The 21,315-nt window shown below is 40.0% G+C and overlaps 2 protein-coding genes across 2 annotated transcripts; one reads left to right on the top strand and one right to left on the bottom strand.

Moving 5' to 3' along the window:
- Positions 1-3,755: 3,755 nt before the first annotated feature.
- LOC110065199 (cytosolic Fe-S cluster assembly factor NUBP1 homolog) lies at positions 3,756-10,525 on the bottom strand. The gene is made up of 10 exons (XM_020772308.2): positions 10,472-10,525; positions 10,275-10,379; positions 9,560-9,693; positions 8,913-8,981; positions 8,174-8,206; positions 7,909-7,999; positions 7,192-7,346; positions 6,679-6,789; positions 6,047-6,233; positions 3,756-4,600 (listed from the first exon to the last, which is right to left on the bottom strand). Exons 1-10 carry the CDS (start codon positions 10,500-10,502, stop codon positions 4,560-4,562), a joined length of 957 nt encoding a protein of 318 aa, XP_020627967.1. The 5' UTR covers positions 10,503-10,525; the 3' UTR covers positions 3,756-4,559.
- A 7-nt stretch (positions 10,526-10,532) lies between these two features.
- LOC110065200 (ubiquitin domain-containing protein UBFD1-like) lies at positions 10,533-18,953 on the top strand. The gene is made up of 9 exons (XM_089288953.1): positions 10,533-10,593; positions 10,708-11,010; positions 13,233-13,268; positions 14,049-14,195; positions 14,746-14,777; positions 14,912-14,977; positions 15,310-15,415; positions 16,408-16,490; positions 17,736-18,953. The coding sequence occupies exons 1-9, from the start codon at positions 10,572-10,574 to the stop codon at positions 17,844-17,846; spliced, it is 906 nt and encodes a 301-aa protein (XP_089145079.1). The 5' UTR covers positions 10,533-10,571; the 3' UTR covers positions 17,847-18,953.
- Positions 18,954-21,315: the final 2,362 nt, after the last annotated feature.

Raw genomic sequence — 21,315 nt, forward strand, 5'->3', positions numbered from 1 at the left:
CTAATATTTTTTCCAGTGTCCGGTGGAAATGACTCAGTTTTCTCTGAACGCACCAATATACACTGCATGTTCAGTTCCATTAAGTGACTACCCGCCTGAGCGTTTATTACAAGCCAAAAAATTAAGTCAGTTGTCAACTTTTGGACAAGAAAGGAGACACGTTTGAGGTGACTAAAGATCTGTTCTATCGTTCAACAACCGTCTTCTTCCCTTCAGATTTAACTAAAACTGAATTTATCGCAGACTTAAATTTCTGTGAACAACTTTATATTCGTGTCAACATGTTTCGCGAGATCAAGTTCCGAGCGTGTCCTTTGCCAGCAGAGAATTTAACTGAAATTTAAAGTTCGAAAGACGCAGAAAATTACGGTACAAGCTGCGCCGAAAACCCTCAGTGAAGCAAAGTTTCGTAATAAGAAATGCAGTCGAATCTCGACTTTTGCGAAGCACCAAGGAAAACGAAAATGAGTTTAACACATTGAGATCGGGTGTAAAATTACAGTGAGGAGAGGGAAACGGCTTTTGGTTCGAGTTATCGGGAGGTTCGAAAAAATGAGGGTTAAGTCGAGAAATCGGCGTTCCACTGTATGTTGAACTGAACTTGTGAATTGATGAAAATTGCTTTCCGAACCCTATTCAAGTTGGGTTTAATTATCTCTCGACGGCTGAATAACAACCAAACTATCACCTGTTCATTTCCAATTGCGAAATGTTAATGCTTGGGAGACTAAGAACTTGCGTAAAAATGTCCTGTGACGTTTAAATTGCAGATCAAAAGCAGCGTGTAAACCTTCCATGTGTTTTCCGCTGTTGGGAGGAACATAATTACCGCTTTTATTATTTTTGAACAAAAACAGAAGCTCCGGGTTGTACGACATTTATTTTTTGCATGCGAGTTTAATTTTGCGGATTTGAGACAGGGTTTGAGCGGGAAGAAAACAGAGAAAGTTGATAAAACTAACCTCGCTGGGTCACTTTTGATTAACAATTACGTGAATAAAACCAATCCATAAACAGATAAAATGGTTGGCGGAAGAGTAACGTCGCAATTGTTGATAAATCGGAGCTGTGTGACCCGAAATGCAAAACGGAACAACTGACAGTAAAACAACAAAAACAATGGTTTCCATATATGATAGCCACGATCGTTTTAAAAAAGTTCGGCGATTGTTGCGATCATATCGAAACAATGCTTCAGTGATTGTTGCGATTGACAAATACTTTAATTCTATCTCGTCGACCGCAGACTGATCGTAAGGATCAAATGGAAACAGTCGGTCTAGCAGCGATCATTTGAATACCAGCCTTGAAGGAGGTAGCTACCTCGTTTCAGGATAACGAGAAGTTGGCCGGCAAAGCCTTCCTCTTTCCCTTTGATCTTTGCTTCCTGAATATCAGCTGTCTAAAAACTCGTAAGGATCAAATGGGAACAGTCGGTCGTAGCGATCATATGAATTACCAGCCTTGAAGGAGCTACCTCGTTTCAGGATAACGAGAAGCTGGCCGGCGAAGCCTTTCTCTTTCGCTTTGATCTTTGCTTCCTGGGTATCAGCTGTCTAAATACTGCTGTCAGCCATGAAGCGCTCATTTTAGTTATAGTAGAAAAGCTGAGTTCATTTTCAAAAGTTTGTCGAAATTTATAACCTCCGAGACCTTTTTTTCACTCTTTGAAGGAGCTCGGTCACGGCATTTTGATTTATTTTGGCCATGTACAAAATTGCCTTATATAAACTGAAGGGAACCTGAAAACAGTAGTTTACTTAGATGGAAAAACACCAAAAAAATAATAATACATCATAAAGAAGCCAGGATGGTCAGGGATGGCGAAGATTGACAAGGATTTAAAACGGAAAAATTTAGGCTAAACTTTTTAAAATGCGAAACTGTGACGAGGAGCAAGTACAAGACAAGACTCGTCCTTTCGGAAATCCTCGTTCTCATGGTATTTTTCCATTCCGCTACTGTAAGTTGAAAAGAATTTAGGGATGCAAAGAGATCATTAATCTGTAAACAACAGACAGCCCCCAGTTTTACATAAAAGCTTACGCTCTGTATTACTTAACTGAAGGACACCAACGGTTACATTACCTAAAACCGGTCAGTAAATTAAGTAATTGGTCAAACTAAAAAATGCTTTAACCGCTTAGTGATTTATTTAAAAAAAAATTCAAAATGGAGACGAGATGTCGGAAGACAATATTTATGTTGCATTTATATCTGCGTATACAATAAAGCCTAATAAAATGGGTAAATGGCATGATATCTCTGCACTTCCTTATCTTCATGGTTTCCAGCCACAGTTTATCATCGTGGATGTTTTTGGTATTGATAGACCTTATCAGACCTTATCACGGTTTTGGAAGCCATGTTGACGAGTAGGCAACATCGTCAGAAATTACAGTGTTTGTTTAGGAATCCGATGAAATTCCGGCTGAACAATTTCTGAATAGCAAAGTTAAGATTGTGGGAGGCGCGGTGGCCTCATGGTTAGTGCGCTCGTCTCCGGATCGAGCGGTCCGGGTTCGAGCCAAGGCCGGGGACATTGCGTTGTGTTCTTGGGAGAAATACTTTACTCTCAAAGCGCCTCTCTACACCCAGGTGTATAAATGGGTACCGACGAACTTAATGCTGGGGGTAACCCTGCGATTGACTAGCTTAATTTCATCCCCCTTCCCTTGTCGCTTTGATTCCGGCCGAGATAGACGTTGCACGGACGTTCCCCGCAATATGTTGCATGAAAATCCGCTGGTTTTAATTTTGTGCGTCATGAAGTATCGTGTGCACTGCTCTTACAAACCGACATAGAAATCAATCAATATTCGCTTCGTGCGCACCAGCTGGCGTACTGTCCCTGCAACATGCGTTCTATGCGTACACACAAAGGGGCTTGCCATCGCTTCACGTCCCCACAACACATGCCCTAGGGTGAGCCGATCTTATAAAGAGACCAGGAAAGCTGAAGTGCACAGCCAGCTAGAATGATATACAGCGGAATCCCGATTTTCCGAACCTCCAAGGAAAACGAAAATTGATTCGAAAAATCGGTTAGTTCGAGAAATCGGGGATAAAATTACAGCGGTTGACTAAGGAGGGGAAACGACTTTTGTTTCGAGTTACCGGGAAGTTCGAAAAAACGAGGGTTCGAGAAATCGGGATTCCATTGTATCGATATTCTTACATGGCTCCGAGGTTCTTATTTGGCGGTGCCTTCTTTGTACCGAATTAGCGCCCGGCATGCTAATTTCAAAATTAGGAGAAGACGGGGCGCGCTTAATCGAACGGGGGGGGGGACTTATTAAATTTTTCCCAAATCGTGGCCTGACATGATCAATTTTTGATACATCACCTGCGCAAAAACGGCAACATAAGCTGTGTATCGTCATAAAAAGCTGATCCTAAGGCACCGTTAGTACTTGTAATTTTTTTCCAAACTTAACGTGTTCACAAACTGAAACAACATACAAATCTAATACTACACGACGAAAACTATAAATCCTTTATTTGTTGTCTCATTACTCGTCCACAAAATGGGGGAGGGGAGGGGAGTGCTTATTCGAGGCGGGGGGGGACCTTATTTTAAATTGGCTGATAGGAGGAGCGCTTATTTGAAGGGGGCGCTTATTCGAGGGGGCGCTAATTCGAGGATTTACGGTAGTTCAACTTCATTCGCAGCCAGGCGGTTTCTGCAAACGTACCCTTGCAACAACAGTCCCAAGATTGAAATTCAAATTTTTCCTTAAGTGTAATACATTACCTTTTATGTGAGTTTTAAGAATTTACTAGCACATCAAGAGAATATCTTACAGCTGAAAATTTCCTCGCTATCACTATCGTCTTGACAACGTAATTACACCGTAAGAGGAGATCACATTACAATCAGTGAGACCATGAAACCACAGATAACCCACTTGAAATTTCTTGATACGAACCAATGTCACACGGCTAAACTTATTACAGCAAGCTTGAGTGACAGCCGGCGTGACAATATTACGACGGCGTAGGTAGACACTGGAAGTGCGTGACGCATTACGAGTCAAACAAAAGTCTGCGTAGGAGCATAGAAGGCGCAAAGCGTGATCTCTACAAGATATTCTAGCATTCTAATCTCTACCTACCTTCCTAGACATAACCTTCCTAGACATGACCCATGGAATCAAGCTGCACACAAAATTTTCACCGGCGCCAACTGAATGAGTGCAATCATTCAAAGTTAACAATACGTCTCTTTGCTTCCTTTTCAGATAGACTGTGTTGGAGACATGTTCTTTTATCATGCATATCAGTCCATGGGTGTTTCAGAAGCAGAAGGAAGAAGTTTATCTTTAACTATCAACCTGCCTAACTGTTCTGCAGCAAGCTTAAGTGTGTAGTCGGGTTTTTATTTAAAGGCATGTTTGTAGTTAGTAATCAAGTCTCTCGTCTTCCTGTCCTTTCAATCCGTGGGATTACTTTTATCCTGTGTCGACGATGGTTGTAAGTCTGAGCGTTATTTTCAGGCGATACCACTCATCAGCGCATGTTGTTCTATGCAGTTCTCCTTAATCTTTAACAATTTGCCATTAATTGTCATCCAGTTTCTTCCCACAGTAATCTAAAATCTCTGAAAAAAAGAAAGTGATGACAATTCATGAATTACTCGCGATACACTAAGACCCTGTCCGCACTACGCCGGAGAAATTTGAAAACGCAGCTTTAATTCTACGGTTAGGCGTACCGTCCACACCAATCCGACACAAAAACGCAGCTTTTCGAAAACGCTCTTCAAACCGCAGGAATTTGAAAACGTCGGCTTTGCGTTTTAATCAGTGTGGACGGTAAACAATTTGAAAACGGAGCTTTCCGAAAACAATGACGATACGATAATCATGTGATTTCCTTGCCCAAGTTTTCCTCAAACACAAATCCAAAATGACCGGTGACTGTTGCGTTTTCAATTATCTCCGGCGTAGTGTGGACGGAAAACATTTGATGCGTTTTCAGAGTGAATCCTCCGTTTTCAAATTTCTCCGGCGTAGTGTGGACAGGGCCTGACATTGTAGTGAGACACAAAGCAAGCAGAGCACGCGATTTCAGTAACGTAACAATCACTCGTAACATAGAGCGCGCGCAATACAATAACGTCACAATCAAAACACAAAAAATAGAGCGCGTGCAAAGTTCTACTACTTTCGCACAACCAAGGGCGCGCTGTGATTTGTTATCGTAACAGTCGGGCACACAACAAAGAAGTGCGATTGACTACCGTCCTAATCAGGGCTTTAATGTGTTAACAATCAAGCACAAGGACAAAAGCGCTAGTCACTAATAGGTTTTACAAAGGTGTCCGTTTATTGAACGATTGAAGTAATTCCAGTTGAACTGTCGGTGGATTACTGATACTGTAAGTATAACATAACTTATTTCTATGTTTTTTTCGTGTTTCTTTTTTTTTTTTTAATTTCAGGTGCTTATAACTGCTATTCGTTGCACTTGACTTATAACGACTGTTTGCAGCATAAAGCGGTTTTCAGTTGATGGTCGTAAAACCAAAACCAAAGTAATCACTCCGGCCAATCACAAAGGACACAAACAATACAGTGAACCAATCGTTACTCGCATGTAGCTGACGCGAAGCGCGGGAAAACGTGTGCGATCGACTCAGGATTGGTTTTAATTTAACTTCTGATTGGATGAAAAAGTGGCGCGAGATTTTTAAGCCAATCATATAGCGTAGTAAGTGCAAAACCAAAGTACCTTTCGACACTCAATTGAAAGCCGCTATAGACGTCTAGTGTGTCACACTTGGGGGAGCTACGTCACGGTTTGTGGAAAAGTTTAGCCTATATTTTTCAAGTTGGTCGTTTATAATCCTTATCAATCTTCTCCATCCTCAACCATCCTTGTTCCCTTATGATTTCTTATGATTTCTTTCGTGTTTTTCTATCTTAAAACACTATTATTTTTAGGATTCCTTCAATTTAAAGGCAATTTTGTACGTGGCCAAAATAACTAAAAATACCGTGACTGAGCTCCTTTCACAAGTTATCTACCAAGATCAAGAACGTACTTTGAATTATTTGCTTGTAAGCATCAGCTGCCGGTGACTCTGGCACTTCAGACAGAAAAGATTTCCCTTCATCACAGCAACGACCTATTCTGGGATCCAGCGGTACTTTGCCTAGAAAGGGTATCTCCATATCAGCCGCCATTTTCTCAGCCCCTCCTGTGGTCGGTGGAAAGATCTGAGACTCTTTCTGTGTCGATAAAAGATAACAACAACAACAACAAAAAAACAATTTTGTTGGGAGAGGTCTGAATACAATGTCCAACATTGAGTACAATTTCACAGTTGAAACATTTCCAGAAAGTGTCACACAAAAACATCGTGACTGCAACAAGTTAAAAGTAGAATGAAAAACAACATTCAGGGACTGAGGGCACGCTTTTACAAACACACACGCTGAAATCTGTGACATGTAACTGTGTTTAAATAGAGGTTGTATGTATGTTATTGTATATGTAATGTATGCTGCCAGCTTGTGTCACACACAACACTGCACCACTCGCCAGGCCTTTTATAAGAAACAATAAACATTCAATTTGTAAACTTCTCATTAAGTGTACCTTGAGGGAAAAGAGGAAATTGTTACAACCTGAACACTACAGCAAGTCGGTATTTTTGTGTTGCACAGTAATTACCTTGCATTTAGGACAAACAAAACCACTCATATTTTCCACCACTCCAATTATAGGCATTCTAACTTTTTTACAAAAGTTGATTTCTTTACGCACATCAAGCAGTGACACTTCCTGAAATGAAAGAAAATCAACAATAATTATATAAAACATGCTGAACTTTGTATAGCCTCAATAATAACAAACACAAAAATGTAACACCATCCCCTCCCCCTCCCCATCCCAAGCTATCACAAGAAAGAGAAGAGAACAAGAACAAGAGGCATGTCCAGGAAAAAAGTTGACGTGGGTAGGGAGGGAGGTGGACAAAGCAATTGCCATAAGAATACAGGCCTGCAGTCTTGCAGTAAATGGCTTAGGCAGTGGCTTTGAATCAGATGGAACCAGTTTTGTCAGCACACAGACTTCAACAAGAAGTTCACAACACAAATTGAACAGGATACACTTTACACCCTCAAGGACTTCTGCAAGACATGTATCTGGAGAGAATTGTAATTAACTGATCTATGTCCTTGCCTGTGGAGTTGTTATGATAATGGCTCCATCGACATATGTGTTGCTCAAGTACTGCACAATGGACAGGTGCTCATCAGAGGTGCCCGGGGGTGTGTCCACCACAAGGAAGTCCACCTCACCCCAGTCAACGTCACGTAAGAACTGTTTAATTAAACCTGACAACAGACATACCAGTGGTGGTCAGATGGACTAGAGGCATGTTTTAACTCTTTTGCAATACAGAGAATTAATTTAAAACCTTTTTTTACTTTCTGGCCTACTGATTCTGGAACATAAACAGGGTTCACAACGCTGTTCCCAGCTCCAGTTTTTGCAACACTTTGAGTATAGCAACTGTCTGGATGGGAGAGTATGTGTATATGAAATGTGTCTTGCTAAAGGCCAAGGCACTAATTCCATATGTCTGTAGGAAGTTAAAAGTCTGCATTCAAGAATTGCAGCAAATCAGGCCAGTACTAAGTACAAGTTGTTCTGCTCCTCCCTCACAACATTTCCCCCTGGCATATAGTTTGGTACAGCTGTAGTACTCATTTATAATCCTTGGTGCAGAGAGGCACTGCGAGAGGAAACTGTCTTGACAGGTACACAATGCAGTAACCCGGCAACCAGGGATCAAAGACAGGACCACTGAGTCCAGAATCTAGTGGAGTAATCTTTAGGCCTAAGCACCTCCTCCAAGAATGAAAAAGGAATAAAATTATTTATTAAAAGCCTTACCATTTTTCTTCGGTCCTCTCCAAATGACAGCATCACTGGGGTTGCTTAGCAAGAACCCCACAGACATAACACCAAGGTTGTCTTCTACATACTGAACAAAACAAATCAAATAATGCAGGCTTAAAGTGAAACAATATAAGCGCAGTAACTGAGCAGGTGATAAGAATGAATGATCTCATCATCTGGTTCTCTCAAAGAGAGTAAATTTAAATAGAAAATTACAGAAGCTTTACCACATAACAAGGACACCTATTGTAATTCTTACCACAGGTGACCATCCTGAGCCACTTTGGTGTACCTGTGAGCAAACAAAAGTAAGATTTAACTTTCCAGTTAAGTTGTTTGGCATAGTGCCACAACATTGTCAATGCCCTCGTTCAGACCTGTCAACCCCTGATAAAGGGAAATAAAGAGACCAAACAATATCTGGAGATTCTACAAAAAGTAGAGAGAGTGAGATTCTATTTTTTTCCTGGTAAAAATTCAACAAATCCTTCTTTTAGCCATTTTGATCTGATATGGGATCGCTCTCCCACCCAGCACATGTTGCATGAACTTGCAAAGATTACAGGGAAAGTCAGCATGAAATCAAGGTCCAGGGTTAACTTCTGTCTTCAAAAAATGGTAAACAAAAGCACAAATCACACAGTATAGTACAAATCATTAAATGTTATGGTGGGTAAGAAAAACGTTCCCATTTATAAGTTTATCACTTTATGGCCAGCACTAGTTAGCATTCCCCATTAATTTTCTATTTTTTAGTCAACAGGGTAGTATTTCATTTCAGAATTTTCCCCAAAAAATCATGAGCTGGGGAGTCTTGTTGCAAGGCCATGAGAAAAGGAAAAATCAAGAGAGAGTTGGCAGGTCTGCTCAAAGGGTATGGTAAATCACAGTATTGTCTCACACAATGTTGCTCTATAACCTGAAAGATCTCTTATGCTAAATTTTCTATGTACCTACATCAGAAGTTCTTAGTCTGGTGGTCAGACAGCAAATCTCACCTGTTCTCCCTCAAGACCCATCACTTTAGGAATAGAAGGACCACAAATATCAACATCCAATACTGCAATCTGAAATATGCAGATAATCATCAATTTTTGAAAAAAAAAATCCAGGTTGGAATAACTATTACCGTAATAATTTGATTTAGCAGCCCGGGTGCTTATCTACTTTTGGTACCTCAAAGGAGGGTGCTTATTTGAGACAAGGTGCTTATTTAGGACAGGGTGCTTATTTCTAATTTGAGAAACAACCCGAATGTTCAAAACAAAACTTAAAGATGAGATCATTTGTTTGAAGGAATTATGCCCTCACATGGACATAATAGTTGGGAAACTCCTTTTTTGAGGGAAACACAAACAAGACCACTGTTCTTGTAAAGCGGCATTAAGTACTGTATGTGAACAATTAAGGAAGATGAACCTCTGTTGATATGTACTCTGACGGCACTGTAATATTATAGTATTAAAATAGGGGCGCTTATTTATAAAAACACATTTGAAGGGGGCGCTTATTCAAAAGGGGGCACTTATTGGAAGGAGGGTGCTAAATCGAATCATTATGGTATGTTAACCTAGATTTTGTACTTATGAATGACAGAAATATGATACATGTATGTGAATCAGGGAAGTGAATAATTTATTTTTACCTGTTTGCTGTCATCAGCTGCAAGCCCATGTGCTAAATGGGCTGTAAAAGTACTTTTGCCAACTCCTCCTTTGCCTGACAACACCAGGATCTTGTGCTTCACTGAGGACATTCTTTCCTTTACCTCTTCTACAGCTAAAACAATACAAAATTATTTTATTTCATTACGCAAAGTATAAAAATTGGTATTCTTATTATTGATGCTGCAATTTCTGGCAGCATTACTGCTCATGATAGAAAACAAGACGGCACTGAACCAAGAATATAATTATATGGACTAGGCAGGGGGTAGCAAATGGTAAATGTGAGACTTTGCAAGACAGTGCAATCTCTTCAAGGTAAAGACTTTCTTAGCATTTTAGAAGAAATCAAGGCTCCAAACATTTGTGATGGGGAAGCATGTTAGAAAAGGATATCACAAAGATTTGAGAGGAATATTTGGGAATTTTCTCTCACAAAAAAAAAAAAAATTGTAACTCGGGACACTTTGACTTAGGGTACTTGTCACACCCTGTGTGTAATCAGCCTGGCAAGCACGTGCACATAAGACAAATCCCCTCCCCTCCCCCAGAAAACCACGACAAGACAGCAAAATAACAGTGACAATGCATTTATTTAGATTTACCATTTTTAAGGGGACACACATAGGACACATAATTACGGTGACTTTAAATATAAAGTACACTCCCAAATATTACTACGTGTAAACAAATTACCTGGATCTGGTCCCAACGGTTTGCTGGCGGCGCAAATACTTTGATTTGGACAACCTTGACAAGCGCTGCTTTTCCCGGCCTGCTCGCTTCCCGTTCCGGGGCAGTCTATCAGTTAAAGGAAAAGGAGTAAGGTCGGGCAACAAAACTCACAGATCGAACTTGTTAAAGTCAAGAAACACATGGCAAATCATGCTTACGTTCGGGTGCATTTTCCGGAACGTCCGCCATTTTGATTTTTTATGCGAGCCTGCGATCAGTAAATACATCTTTGCGCATGGTCTCTGAGAGAGGACAAACATGGCGGAAGAAGAAGGCTCTGGTACTTTTTTTCCCTTGATGTATTGAAATCAATCTAATCACGGAAATCTAGTGTTTGAACATTTCAAGTGTTTTCGAAAAGAGACTGTTTAAAATGTTTTCCCTCTCTTTTCAGTCGTAGATACAGAGGACAAGTTGAAGGCAGAACCAGACCAAACTGCGGGATCGGACCCTTGTCAGCCAAAATGTTGTCTGCAAAGTGCTGATGTCGAAAACGAAACCGAATGTATGAACGAAAAATCAAAAGAAGATTTTAGCGTCGAGGAGAAAGAAAAAGACACTACAGAAGAAGACCAGGCTTCTTCGAGTAGAGAAACTGCAAGTTTCCGTGTGGTTTGGAACAAAAAAAATTACGAGGTTACTTTTCCTGTTGATGAAACAGCTGATAGCCTGAAGCAACACATCGAAAATCTGACAGGTTTGGTGACATGTTGGCTCGCGCTTAATGCCCTGTTTCATTCTGTTTAACGTTTCTAAGTTTGTTTGCCTCTGCCCTGTTTAAATCCAGTTTTAACACATCATTGCTATTTAACAATTGAATTTATTGAACGGTGCGGTAAAAAAAATATATTATTGTAAACTTTAAAAGCAGAGTACAGTACAATGCTTGTGATTTTTCGGGCTGAGTGGATTTTTGGATATGACTTGGGGTGGTGTGGGGTGCCATCCCAATTCCCAGATCTTTGCAGTCCCTGCCTGGAAGAGATCAGTGTAATGTCTGGCAAAATTTGTTTTGGTTGTATGGTCATGCAAGCAATTTCAACTAATTAGTTGACATGTCATGTTATGACATGTTCTCTAACAAAGAAATAAAATATTTGGGTGTGGATGAAGGGTAATTTTGGTCAAACATTTGTATTGTTAATTTAGATAGCAGGTATTCTTTCAGTAACTGGTCATTTCGCCTGATGTCAGTTTGCCCAGACTGAAAGTCCCTTTGCCGAAACTGAAAGTTCAAAGAAGGATGTGGTAACTCACCTCTCTTTAAACTAAACAAGCAAAAAAGATGATGAAACAAAAATACACAAAACATGCCTTTTCTCGTTTGTTAATCCACTGACTACAGAGCTTACAGTCCAGATGAACCAACTTTCAGTCCGGGTGAACTGGATTTGGGCGAACTGACTTAAGGGGGAAAATGAACACAATTCATTCTTACTCATACCTGGTAACTGGCATATTAAAGAAGAGTCTGGGATATAATAACAGTTATGAAATAATACCTCTTTCATTGCTAAAAGGCCAATTGTTTTTCATATGGTATGTTGTATTGATTTTGCATTACTTTTTGCATATTAGAACTTGATCTGTTAAGTGGGCTGTCTACCTCCCCTTGGTACCTTCTGTATTCCCCTATATTTTTGAACAATGTTGCAACCGTCCCTCCTACATGTATGTCTCTGTGTTCCTGCCAGGTTGGAGTCCCACTTCCTGTCCTCTCTTACCTCCTGTAAGGTTCCCACCCCTTTTACTCCTAGGTTCCCATCCCCACCCATTCCCGCCCTCCCTGTCCCCCTCCACTATTAACATTATCAGTGAGTCTGTCTTCTATTACTGGAGAGTTATCTCACAATAGACAAGTACTTCATGGAGAAATATGTTTAGTGTCTTTGGTTAATGGTAGCTGTTTTTTTGCATGCAAAAATCCAATTTATATAATATGTCAAATTATTCTGGCTTTTTGATTGGTTCTTACTTATATGATCAAGTGAAGGACAGATGCATAGATAACAACATCAACAAGTTGTTTTTATGTTTTATCCCATCTTACGGTGCACCTGTTCAGTAATTGATAACAAAAGATGTAAAAATGTGGTAAGAACATCAGTGACACACTCGGCCATGGCCTCATGTGCCACTTTTTTGTTCTCAGCACATTTTGATGCCATCTGTGATCAATTACTGAACAGACACATGGCAACATGGAATCTATTTGTTAAACTGGGCAAAATCCAAATAAGAGATTAGCAAATATGAATCTCTATATATGGACTTTATCAGGACAAATTTCAATGTCTCTATTGTAATAACATAAAATTCCTCTCTCAGGGAAGAATTGAACACTGAATAGAGTCAGTTTACTCGGGTTACATTTGACCAGATGTCTAGATTTTGCCCAGACATAATGGATATCTGGTCTTTAGTGAGGCCTTTCAAGGGGGTAACTATGTCGCCATGTCACATCCTTTAGTGTACTAATGTTGCCTAATCAGCAGAAGCAAATGTCACTGTCATTTTTCCGCATGAAATCATATGTCGCTGCTGTTACAAGGTTGATTCTCTCAGAGTTTATGAAAAGGAAAAGCACACAAGTTTCTGACATTTACAGACTTTACAAGAGAATACAATTTCTAAATAGGCAAAAAGTCCAAAAAGGTCAATGTCACTGTCTTTTCTTGTGCTTCTTGTGTCGCTGTCGAATTTAAGTGCTGCATTCAATTCGCTTGTTGCTGATTAGAAATTCTTGTGTTGCTGGTTTTCAGGGTCATGTCACTTGTCGCATTTACCCCTTGGAAGGCCTCTTAAGTTGAAGTTACTTCCTTTTCATCTGCACTTGGCTTACTCAGCCTTGCTGAGCTTTATCATTTGACTAGTATTTTTGTGGTGGTTATTGTAATGAATATAATTCTTTCAAAACAGGTTTACCAGTGTCGATGCAAAAGTTAATGTACAAAGGTAATGACATGCAGGAATTAGTCATTTATTTCCAAAGATTTGTCAGTGCCATTTATATCAGTGTTTGGTAACACTCTTTCAAGTTGTAAAGTGTTTTAAAAGGCAAACCTGTTGTTCAGTAAGAATTTAACCAATAACTCTGAGAAGAACTTACTCGTTGAAAATATGTTAAGATTTTTTTTACAAAAAAGTTAGTTACTGGCCTTTTATAAAATTGTTGTATCAGTTGTGGTTCAATTTTGCTCTTGGTACAATTTGGTATTTTCCTTTGTTCTGCTGTATGGCAATATATTTTATATGAAGCAAACAGGGGGAGTCCAGGATCTTTCAAAGGAAGGGATACTTTGGGGCTGCCCAAAGTTTTTGGCTTTATTTCTGCCAAAATGTTCACAATCTTTTTCATTTTTTTTCATTTTTTGCTTTACCAGGAGAAGCTAGCCACCCAATCCACCCCCCCCCCCCCCCAATCCACCCCTGACAAAGCAAATTACCAAACTGTACCAAAGCGTAATATTGAACCACGACATATTCAAGTGCTGTCAGAAGTAACTGTGTTGTGGTGTTGGGTGTGACACCTTACTCTCACAGTGCCTTAGTCCCCACCCTTAAGAGTGAACGAGAACTGTTGATGTGTTCAGGGAATCTTAGCACAATGCTGGTCATTACCTTTCAACATTTATTCCCAGAGAAGCATTTCCTCCCAGTTGCACAGGGAGCTAAGCATCTGAACAATATAACACGGGGGAGAATCATTTATTTTTATTTCCTTTTATTTCATAGGGCTGGTCAAGGATGGTAGCAAAACGTTAAGGGAATTAAATGTCACCAATGGTGTAAAAATGATGGTTGTAGGCTCAACCATTAATGATGTCATGAAAGTCACTCCCCCGCCTCCAGGGGCTTTAAAAGAAGAGAAAACAACTTCAGGTAGGGAGGGGTGGGATAAAGGGTTTTCTGTTTTTGGAAATACTGGGTGCAAAGAAAACAAATTTGGGGGCTTTCCCTTTGGGCAAGTTCTAACTGTAATGTACTAGCCCAAAACTCCTTCTCACTAACCCTCAAAAAGTTCATCTCTCACAATAATTCTGTAAATCAAAACATTTTCCTAGTAAGAAATTTCACACATTCATCTGGCAAGTGACAAATAGAATTCACTAGCCCTCCTGGGAAATCCACTAGCCCCAGACTACAATGGGCATGACCTTGTTTGCATACTGAAATGTGCTTCAGGGCAAAATGCATATAGGGTTGTCATATGATGACCATACATGTATATTAATTATGTGACTGCCTGTTTATTAAAACATATGAAGCCATGTGTTTGTTTTGGTTATTTTTAGGCCAGTTTGAGTGTTATTTTCTTTGTCTCCTTTCCATTGTCAATCTGATACAAAGGAAATTGAAAAAATTTCAACCAAATATGAATTTATAGTCTGTCTTTTCATTATTTAATTTAATGTCTTTTTATTTTTAACAGGGTCTACAAAGGAACCTCTGTGTAAACAAAAGGTTCAAGACATGAAAAACATATATATTTTTTTCATTTCTCTTTCATTTCTACGGAACATCGTAATCATCAATTTTACTTGTGATTTGCTGTTGGAGGTGCACTGAGAAATGATTGTCATTTGTGTCATTTTCAGATGCATAAAAAGGTTTTAGACAAAGGAAAACCAGATGACATCATGCCAGGAATCAAGAATAAAAAAGTAAACTTTTGTGATTTTGTTGAATCCATTTTACAAAATTCTGGAATTTGACTTTAAAATCCCCCCCCACCCCCCCCCCCCCCCAAAAAATCATATTAGCGTATTATGATCCTCATCTTGGGATCTCTGGCTAGGGCCACTGTTGTAGTGTGTTTCTCAAACCAAGAGCTATTTTTTTAACTTCATTTTCTATCATATTGGGATGATGATTTATGCATGTATGGGACTGGGTTTAAATTTCGGTACTCGGCTTATGGTGGTACTGTGGTGACATTCCTCTCCAACCATAGGCTGGTGAGAGATGAAATCTGTATTAATTGATTCTTGTATAGGAAAAGTTACCAAATGTTCCAATTGCTGGGATGTACAACAAATATGGAGGAAAAGTCAGATTAACATTCAAACTTGAGTTGGATCAACTTTGGATTGGAACAAAAGGTATCTCAGTATAGCTAAAAGAGCAGCAACTTCCTGGTAGGGTACATATAGTCACCTTACTCGTTACCCTGCCTTTAAAATAAATGCTAAAAGCAAGCAAACAACAGGGCGACTTTATGGATGGTCTACCAAGAATTATATGCCTGTAAAAAGTCTCTAAAAATTCAAGAGCCTACCGTAAAAACCCACGTTAAAGCCCTGGGCTTATATAACTTCACAGGGGTTTTGGGTGGGCTTATAAACTGGGGGTGGGGGGGGGGGGGGGGGATGGACATATAAGCGGAAAAAAAAATGTTTTGGAACGACGAGATAAAACGTATCTGAGAACCTTTAGAGCTATTACCCTATTATTAGCCTGTAACTTTCGAATAAAAATTTTGATGTTTGTAAAGAAACGCAAAAGGAACGCACTTATACATTAGATGGGCTTATATCCGGGGGAGCTTATATCCGGAATAATATCTTTGTTAGCAAATAGAAGAGCTTATAACCGGGGTGGGGGGCTTTAACGTGAGACTTTACGGTATATGCCAAATATTTATCAAAATAATGAAACATCTATCGGTTATTGATAGGCATTAAAGAATCTATATTTTTATTTACTCTTTAACACCAAATTACGGACTGTGTGTATATCATGGGCGTGGCAGGGCAGGTGGTCGGGGAATTTCACGTTCAGTGTTCTCAGCTTTGGCCGTAAAAGAGAAGACTGTCAGTACATATGTAGAATTACCCAGGCAATAACAGAGTTTGTATAAGCCAATTTCATTATGTTTCAGTCTATCCATATTTGCAAGCTTTTGATTATATGAAAAGTTCTTAATTATTGTTTTTCTTTTCCTCGCACGTTCGATTGCAAGCTTCTTGAACCCAAACGCTCATTCCAGCCCTCAAACGCGCACCCAAATACAGACCGCTAGACCTGTTTTTTGTGTGAAATTTTTTATTAAATAGAAAGTTACTAATTATCGGTTTGTTTTTTCTTCATATAGAGCGAACAGAAAAGATACCTATGGGATCAATAAAAAATGTAATATCAGAACCAATTGAAGACCATGATGAATATCATATGATGGTAAGAGAATCTCCTCACAAATGCGCTTTTAACGCCCTTCTCAAACGGCTCCCTCGTAGTTTTCTTATCCAGCACTGTTGTGTGAAAATGTTTGAGCCATTTCAGTGATTTCACCATCCAGTTGGAATATGTTGGAGGAAAGGTTTGATCGAAATCAAATTTGCGACCTGCATTGCCCCAGTTATCGCACAGCGGGTGAATATGGCGTCATAAGAACAGTGGATTAAACCAATCAGAAACTTGAACGAAACATGTAACTGGTGCCAAGCGCGGGAAAGTTCGCGCCAAAACACGATTGGTTTTTTGAAAGTTTCCCTCTGATTGGCCGTAAAGAAAACGCTAGGCTTCGATTGGCCCATGCAAGTTTCTATTTTTCTCTCTAGATGTCAGCGCGGAACGCGCGAATTGGCGTTTGCTGGGAAGCCTCTCAAACCCACACTCTCATCCCAGGCAACGAACTCACACCAAAATAGTCTCTTTTGTTGTATGAAATTTTTAAATATGTACCTTTTGACACCAGCGAGCATCTGAATTTTTCAATTCAGTATTGAAATTATAATATGCTCGAAATCCTGGGTTAGCGTTTCATGTCAAGTCTTTATCTGGCCTGAGAGTCCTATTGACCCAGAGTTCAGTCACCGTGCGGTTTCTTTGGCATGGAGTTTTAGGCACGGTGGGAGTCTTATGTCTTGCTTAAGAACATCACGTAATCAGTGAGGGTGATCAGGGCTCTAACCCTGACCGCTCGAACTTGAGCTCAGCGCGGAGCGCCTGCCCTTTAAAACTGTTGTTTCGGAAACAAACTCGTACAAAGTGGTGTAACGGAAAGAATCAAAGAAACTGTTTTCACTTTTCCAATGCTTGGCACCATTCGCATCAGTTCTGACTGGCTCATTGCGCATGAGTAGAAACTGCCTAGATATAACATTTTTGGTTTTGGCTGAACCCATTCCTACATTGTGATTGGCTACCCGAGCTGCTAAGATGGCGCTCTCTTGCCCGCTCGGGATTACCCACTGGGTCCCGCAAGAAAATGATATTGTGCTTCATATAATAAATCCTTTATTGACCAAGTTTGTTTGGACAAGATTGCTGGACATTGGTCTCCCCTTTTTACGTGTTCATAAAACGCGCAAAAAAAGAACTTGGCCAATAACCAGCCATCTTGACCTCACGCTTGGTCAACCCATATATATTGCAGCTCTGTTTAAAGTTCTTTAAACGGTCTTGTTGTTTTTGTTGTAGGCCATTCAGCTGGGACCAACAGAAGCTTCTAGATACTGGATCTACTGGGTTCCTGCACAATACGTGGACGCCATTAAAGACACTATTCTCGGCAAATGGCAACCTTTTTAGACCGTTCTACGCAGTCTTCCACCTATGAAGTCAACTTACAGAAAAAGCTGCATTGTTCAATGGCTTGCTTTTAAACGGAAATACTAACGATGTATCGTCTCAGTTCATGATGTGGTCACAGAGTCAGATATTTTTTGAAGTACAGCAGTTATTGACCTTTTCGAGATGTCAATTGCTGCCATGCCGTTAGTTAAGTAAGCTACTCAGTCATCTTTGGTTCTCGTGCTGTTGACGCCCTGGAATATTCTTCTGTTGCCAGTTTTCGAGCAGTTGTGCCAGTTACAGCTATAAAGGCAAAGAACCCCTCAGTTAACTAATATAATTTTGTTTGGCTATTTTCGAAAGACGGCACATTTTTTAAACTTGATCGTTTTGGTTTTTCATTTGGTGCGTGTTATGAAACCTTGACAATAAGGGTTCCATCAATGGTTGCATCAATCAGAGTTATCTTCTGTTCTCTCGGTAAAAAATCACAACCGAAGTCACTTTAATTTACTTCTCCTTGCCTTGCTGAGAATGATGATGTCATGGCGGTTTTGCATTGTGTAAGTGTTTCAATTGAACCAATCAGGACAGAGTTACTGTACCATTCATCCAACCAGATGCAAGACCAGAACCAATGGTGATTTCGCTAGCACAGAAAATACTTGCCTTTGTTTGTGGCAATGTAACGCCGCGATTGAGCTTAGCCTTGCGTGACGGACAAAGGGCAAGAACACTTGTGTTGTTACACTGATTCTTGGAGGTCGTCATTACAGTCGTCACGCGACGGTGAGAGCACGTTGCGTGACGACACGAGTAGCATACTGCTGTGTGGATATATATGGTTTTACTCAGGAGACTTCTGATTTTACTTTATTGTCTACTTTAAAAGTGACCTCTCTAAAGCTAACACTTGTGAGGAACACGCGACGCAAGAAAGAAAAAGCGATTTGATTAAAGGAACTATTTAAGATTTTTGACGAGTCAGGAGTCAGCTTGATTCTTGTGTACTGATGCTCGCTTTTGGAATTCGTCCGCTCCTAGAACTCTGAATATTTTTCTCCCTGGAAAGTTTGTATCAACTTCATATTAAATAAGCTACCGACACCGATTGTACACATGAAATTATGTGCATAATGACAATGTAATATATTAGGACGTTGGTATAATTCTTCTTGGAAGCAAGGATTCAAGGAGTATTTCCAGCCAGGTGTAGCGTAGACTGTTCACAACCCTCTATTTTCTCGTATTTCTTAAATTTGATCGTTAAACGCGCAGATAGAATCGCGAGAGAACTGGACGCCAGCGCAAAACGGAAGACTTGACTGGGTAGAAAGGGAAGTATGGAAAATTATAGAATTTCCACTCTTGTGTTAACCTGCTGATCCTAATGCTAAATACTAACCCCAACCTTCACCCTATACTTGCGGACTTAGGCCTAGACCCCCTGCGGGTGGGCTCTGCGGGTAAAAAACAGTCACTTCTCATCGCAGTCCCAGCCGGGGGAGGTGGCTGTATTAGCTGGCAGCTCCCGCGCACGATCTGAGAAAAGTCAACGATAGCCTGCGAACGCGGACGTATTTTCGGCTGTCGCTTTGTCTCCGCCGAAAATAACGTCTGCGAACCCGAGCCAGGAAATGATTTCTGTGACGTAATGAGTTTTGTTTCTCCTTGGCCAATCAGATTCCATGATCGAATGAAACTCGAGTGCTCCTCGCAGCTAATACCTCGCACAGTAGTTCTGGGGCTACGTGAGCTAAACTGTGATTCCTACGTCACAGAAATCGTTTCCTGGCTCGGGTTCGCAGACGTTATTTTCGGCGGAGACAAGCGACAGCCGGAAATACGTCTGCGTTCGCAGGCTAAGAGAACGACTGCTAGGTTCGATTAGCGCCTCTCTCTCCGGAATCTGCTCTACTCTCCAAACTGCGCAAGCTAGGCAAGTCTTAACAACTACCCGCCTTGAAATAATGAAATAGAAATGAATTCATTACACCAAAGTTTAAAAAAAAAATGGTCCACGATGAATGAATAAACAGAAATCTCCGCTACACAGCTGGTAAAGGAGTATGGGATAGAGTTAACCTCCGTATAAATCTTATAAGTCGTATGCTCAAGGCAATCCCTCAAGTTTTTTTTTTAGATACGGTATCCAATCATCCCTCTTATAATGCTGCCAAGTGCATTGCGGAAATGTTTTCGTGGAGGATCAAAATGCTTGTAAAAGGGGGCGGGGGTCCCCTGTGAAAAGGTCGGGGATGCACGTCGCCTCGCTTAGTGCTGTATCTTAGCTATCTTTTAGGTTTGCACTCAAAGGATGTCCGTTTTAAAGTGGTACTTTTTAGGGCTCAAATGAAGCTTGAATCACTCCCGCATTGGTCTCTTGTAGCAGTTTAAATGTTAGATGATTTAGACCGAATTCATTTGAGAGCAACAAGAATTATTAATAGTCTACCGCATTACATCCATGGTGATCACATCAGGAACGCTCCATATTGGAACCCTATTGTTTCATTTTACATTAAGAGACTTTTAGTTATTACATACAATATTTACCATGGAAATAGCATCAATCCTCTAAAGGACTTACTAGTGAAACCCGAATCTACTTATAGCTTTAGAAAATCCTTAAATTTTGAGGTGGATAGACCAAGAACAGAAGTGGGAAGATCTTCTTTTAAACATCGTGCTGCATTATCTTGGAATTTCCTTCCCGATGACATCAAGTCTTGCTCTAACCTTGATTCTTTCAAGAAAAACTTAAGGCAAATAAGAGTCTCTTAAATTCTATCAGTTTCACTAAAGCGTCCTGCTGCGTTACTAACAAATCACTGGACTTCAAATATTTTTGATTAATTTATTTATTTATTTTTACTGTACATTGTTATTAATTCATCTATTTTACCTATCATTATTTATTCAGCTATTGTAAATAAATTTTGGATCATGTATTATGTAGGATCTTATTGTAATTTATTATCTTAGATAGTGCAGGTCCACATCAGGACTTAACGTCTTGCCAATTGATCTGTAACCTGCTTTATCAAATAAATCATGTATGTATGTATGTATTTTACTGTCACGCTAATAAAATATAGTTAATAGAGCGTGACGTACGTTCTCAATGAGCCGCTCATGGCGCCATCACTTTCTATAGAACTATTGAGCAGCAAACTGTAAGCTTTATTGTAGCTAAACCTAAAACATTGTAGCTTTGTTACCTTCAGAACGCTATAACGAACCATAGCATTGGTGCAAAGCATTAAAGCACTATTCACTATTCGTGCTAGGGTAAGCTGTTCGGTAGTACAGCCTTTTCTACTGGCTTACCAGCAGGCGAACGTCTCCATATAAAAGTTCAGACAACTGTTTGGAGTCCATTTTGAGTTCGTCTAAGCAACGTAGCCATTACTTATTGTAAATCTGTCGTTTAATTTTCCCTCCCTTTGGAGACGAGGTTGGTCATATATTCCTGCATAATAAACAA

Source organism: Orbicella faveolata, unplaced genomic scaffold (assembly GCF_042242905.1).
Source record: "Orbicella faveolata isolate gen_17 unplaced genomic scaffold, um_ofav_v1 contig_2, whole genome shotgun sequence".
Taxonomy (NCBI): domain Eukaryota; kingdom Metazoa; phylum Cnidaria; class Anthozoa; order Scleractinia; family Merulinidae; genus Orbicella; species Orbicella faveolata.

Bases quoted from the DNA above. Each gene is read 5' to 3' on its own strand.
- LOC110065199 (XM_020772308.2), bottom strand. From the start codon at position 10,502: ATGGCGGACGTTCCGGAAAATGCACCCGAAC. The intron at 10,380-10,471 runs GTAAGCATGATT...TTTAACTGATAG, and splicing joins TCCGGAAAATGCACCCGAAC to ACTGCCCCGGAACGGGAAGC. The intron at 8,982-9,559 runs GTAAAAATAAAT...TGCATATTTCAG, and splicing joins CAGCTGATGACAGCAAACAG to ATTGCAGTATTGGATGTTGA.
- LOC110065200 (XM_089288953.1), top strand. From the start codon at position 10,572: ATGGCGGAAGAAGAAGGCTCTG. The intron at 14,778-14,911 runs GTTCAAGACATG...TGTCATTTTCAG, and splicing joins AACCTCTGTGTAAACAAAAG to ATGCATAAAAAGGTTTTAGA. The intron at 15,416-16,407 runs GTATCTCAGTAT...TTCTTCATATAG, and splicing joins ACTTTGGATTGGAACAAAAG to AGCGAACAGAAAAGATACCT.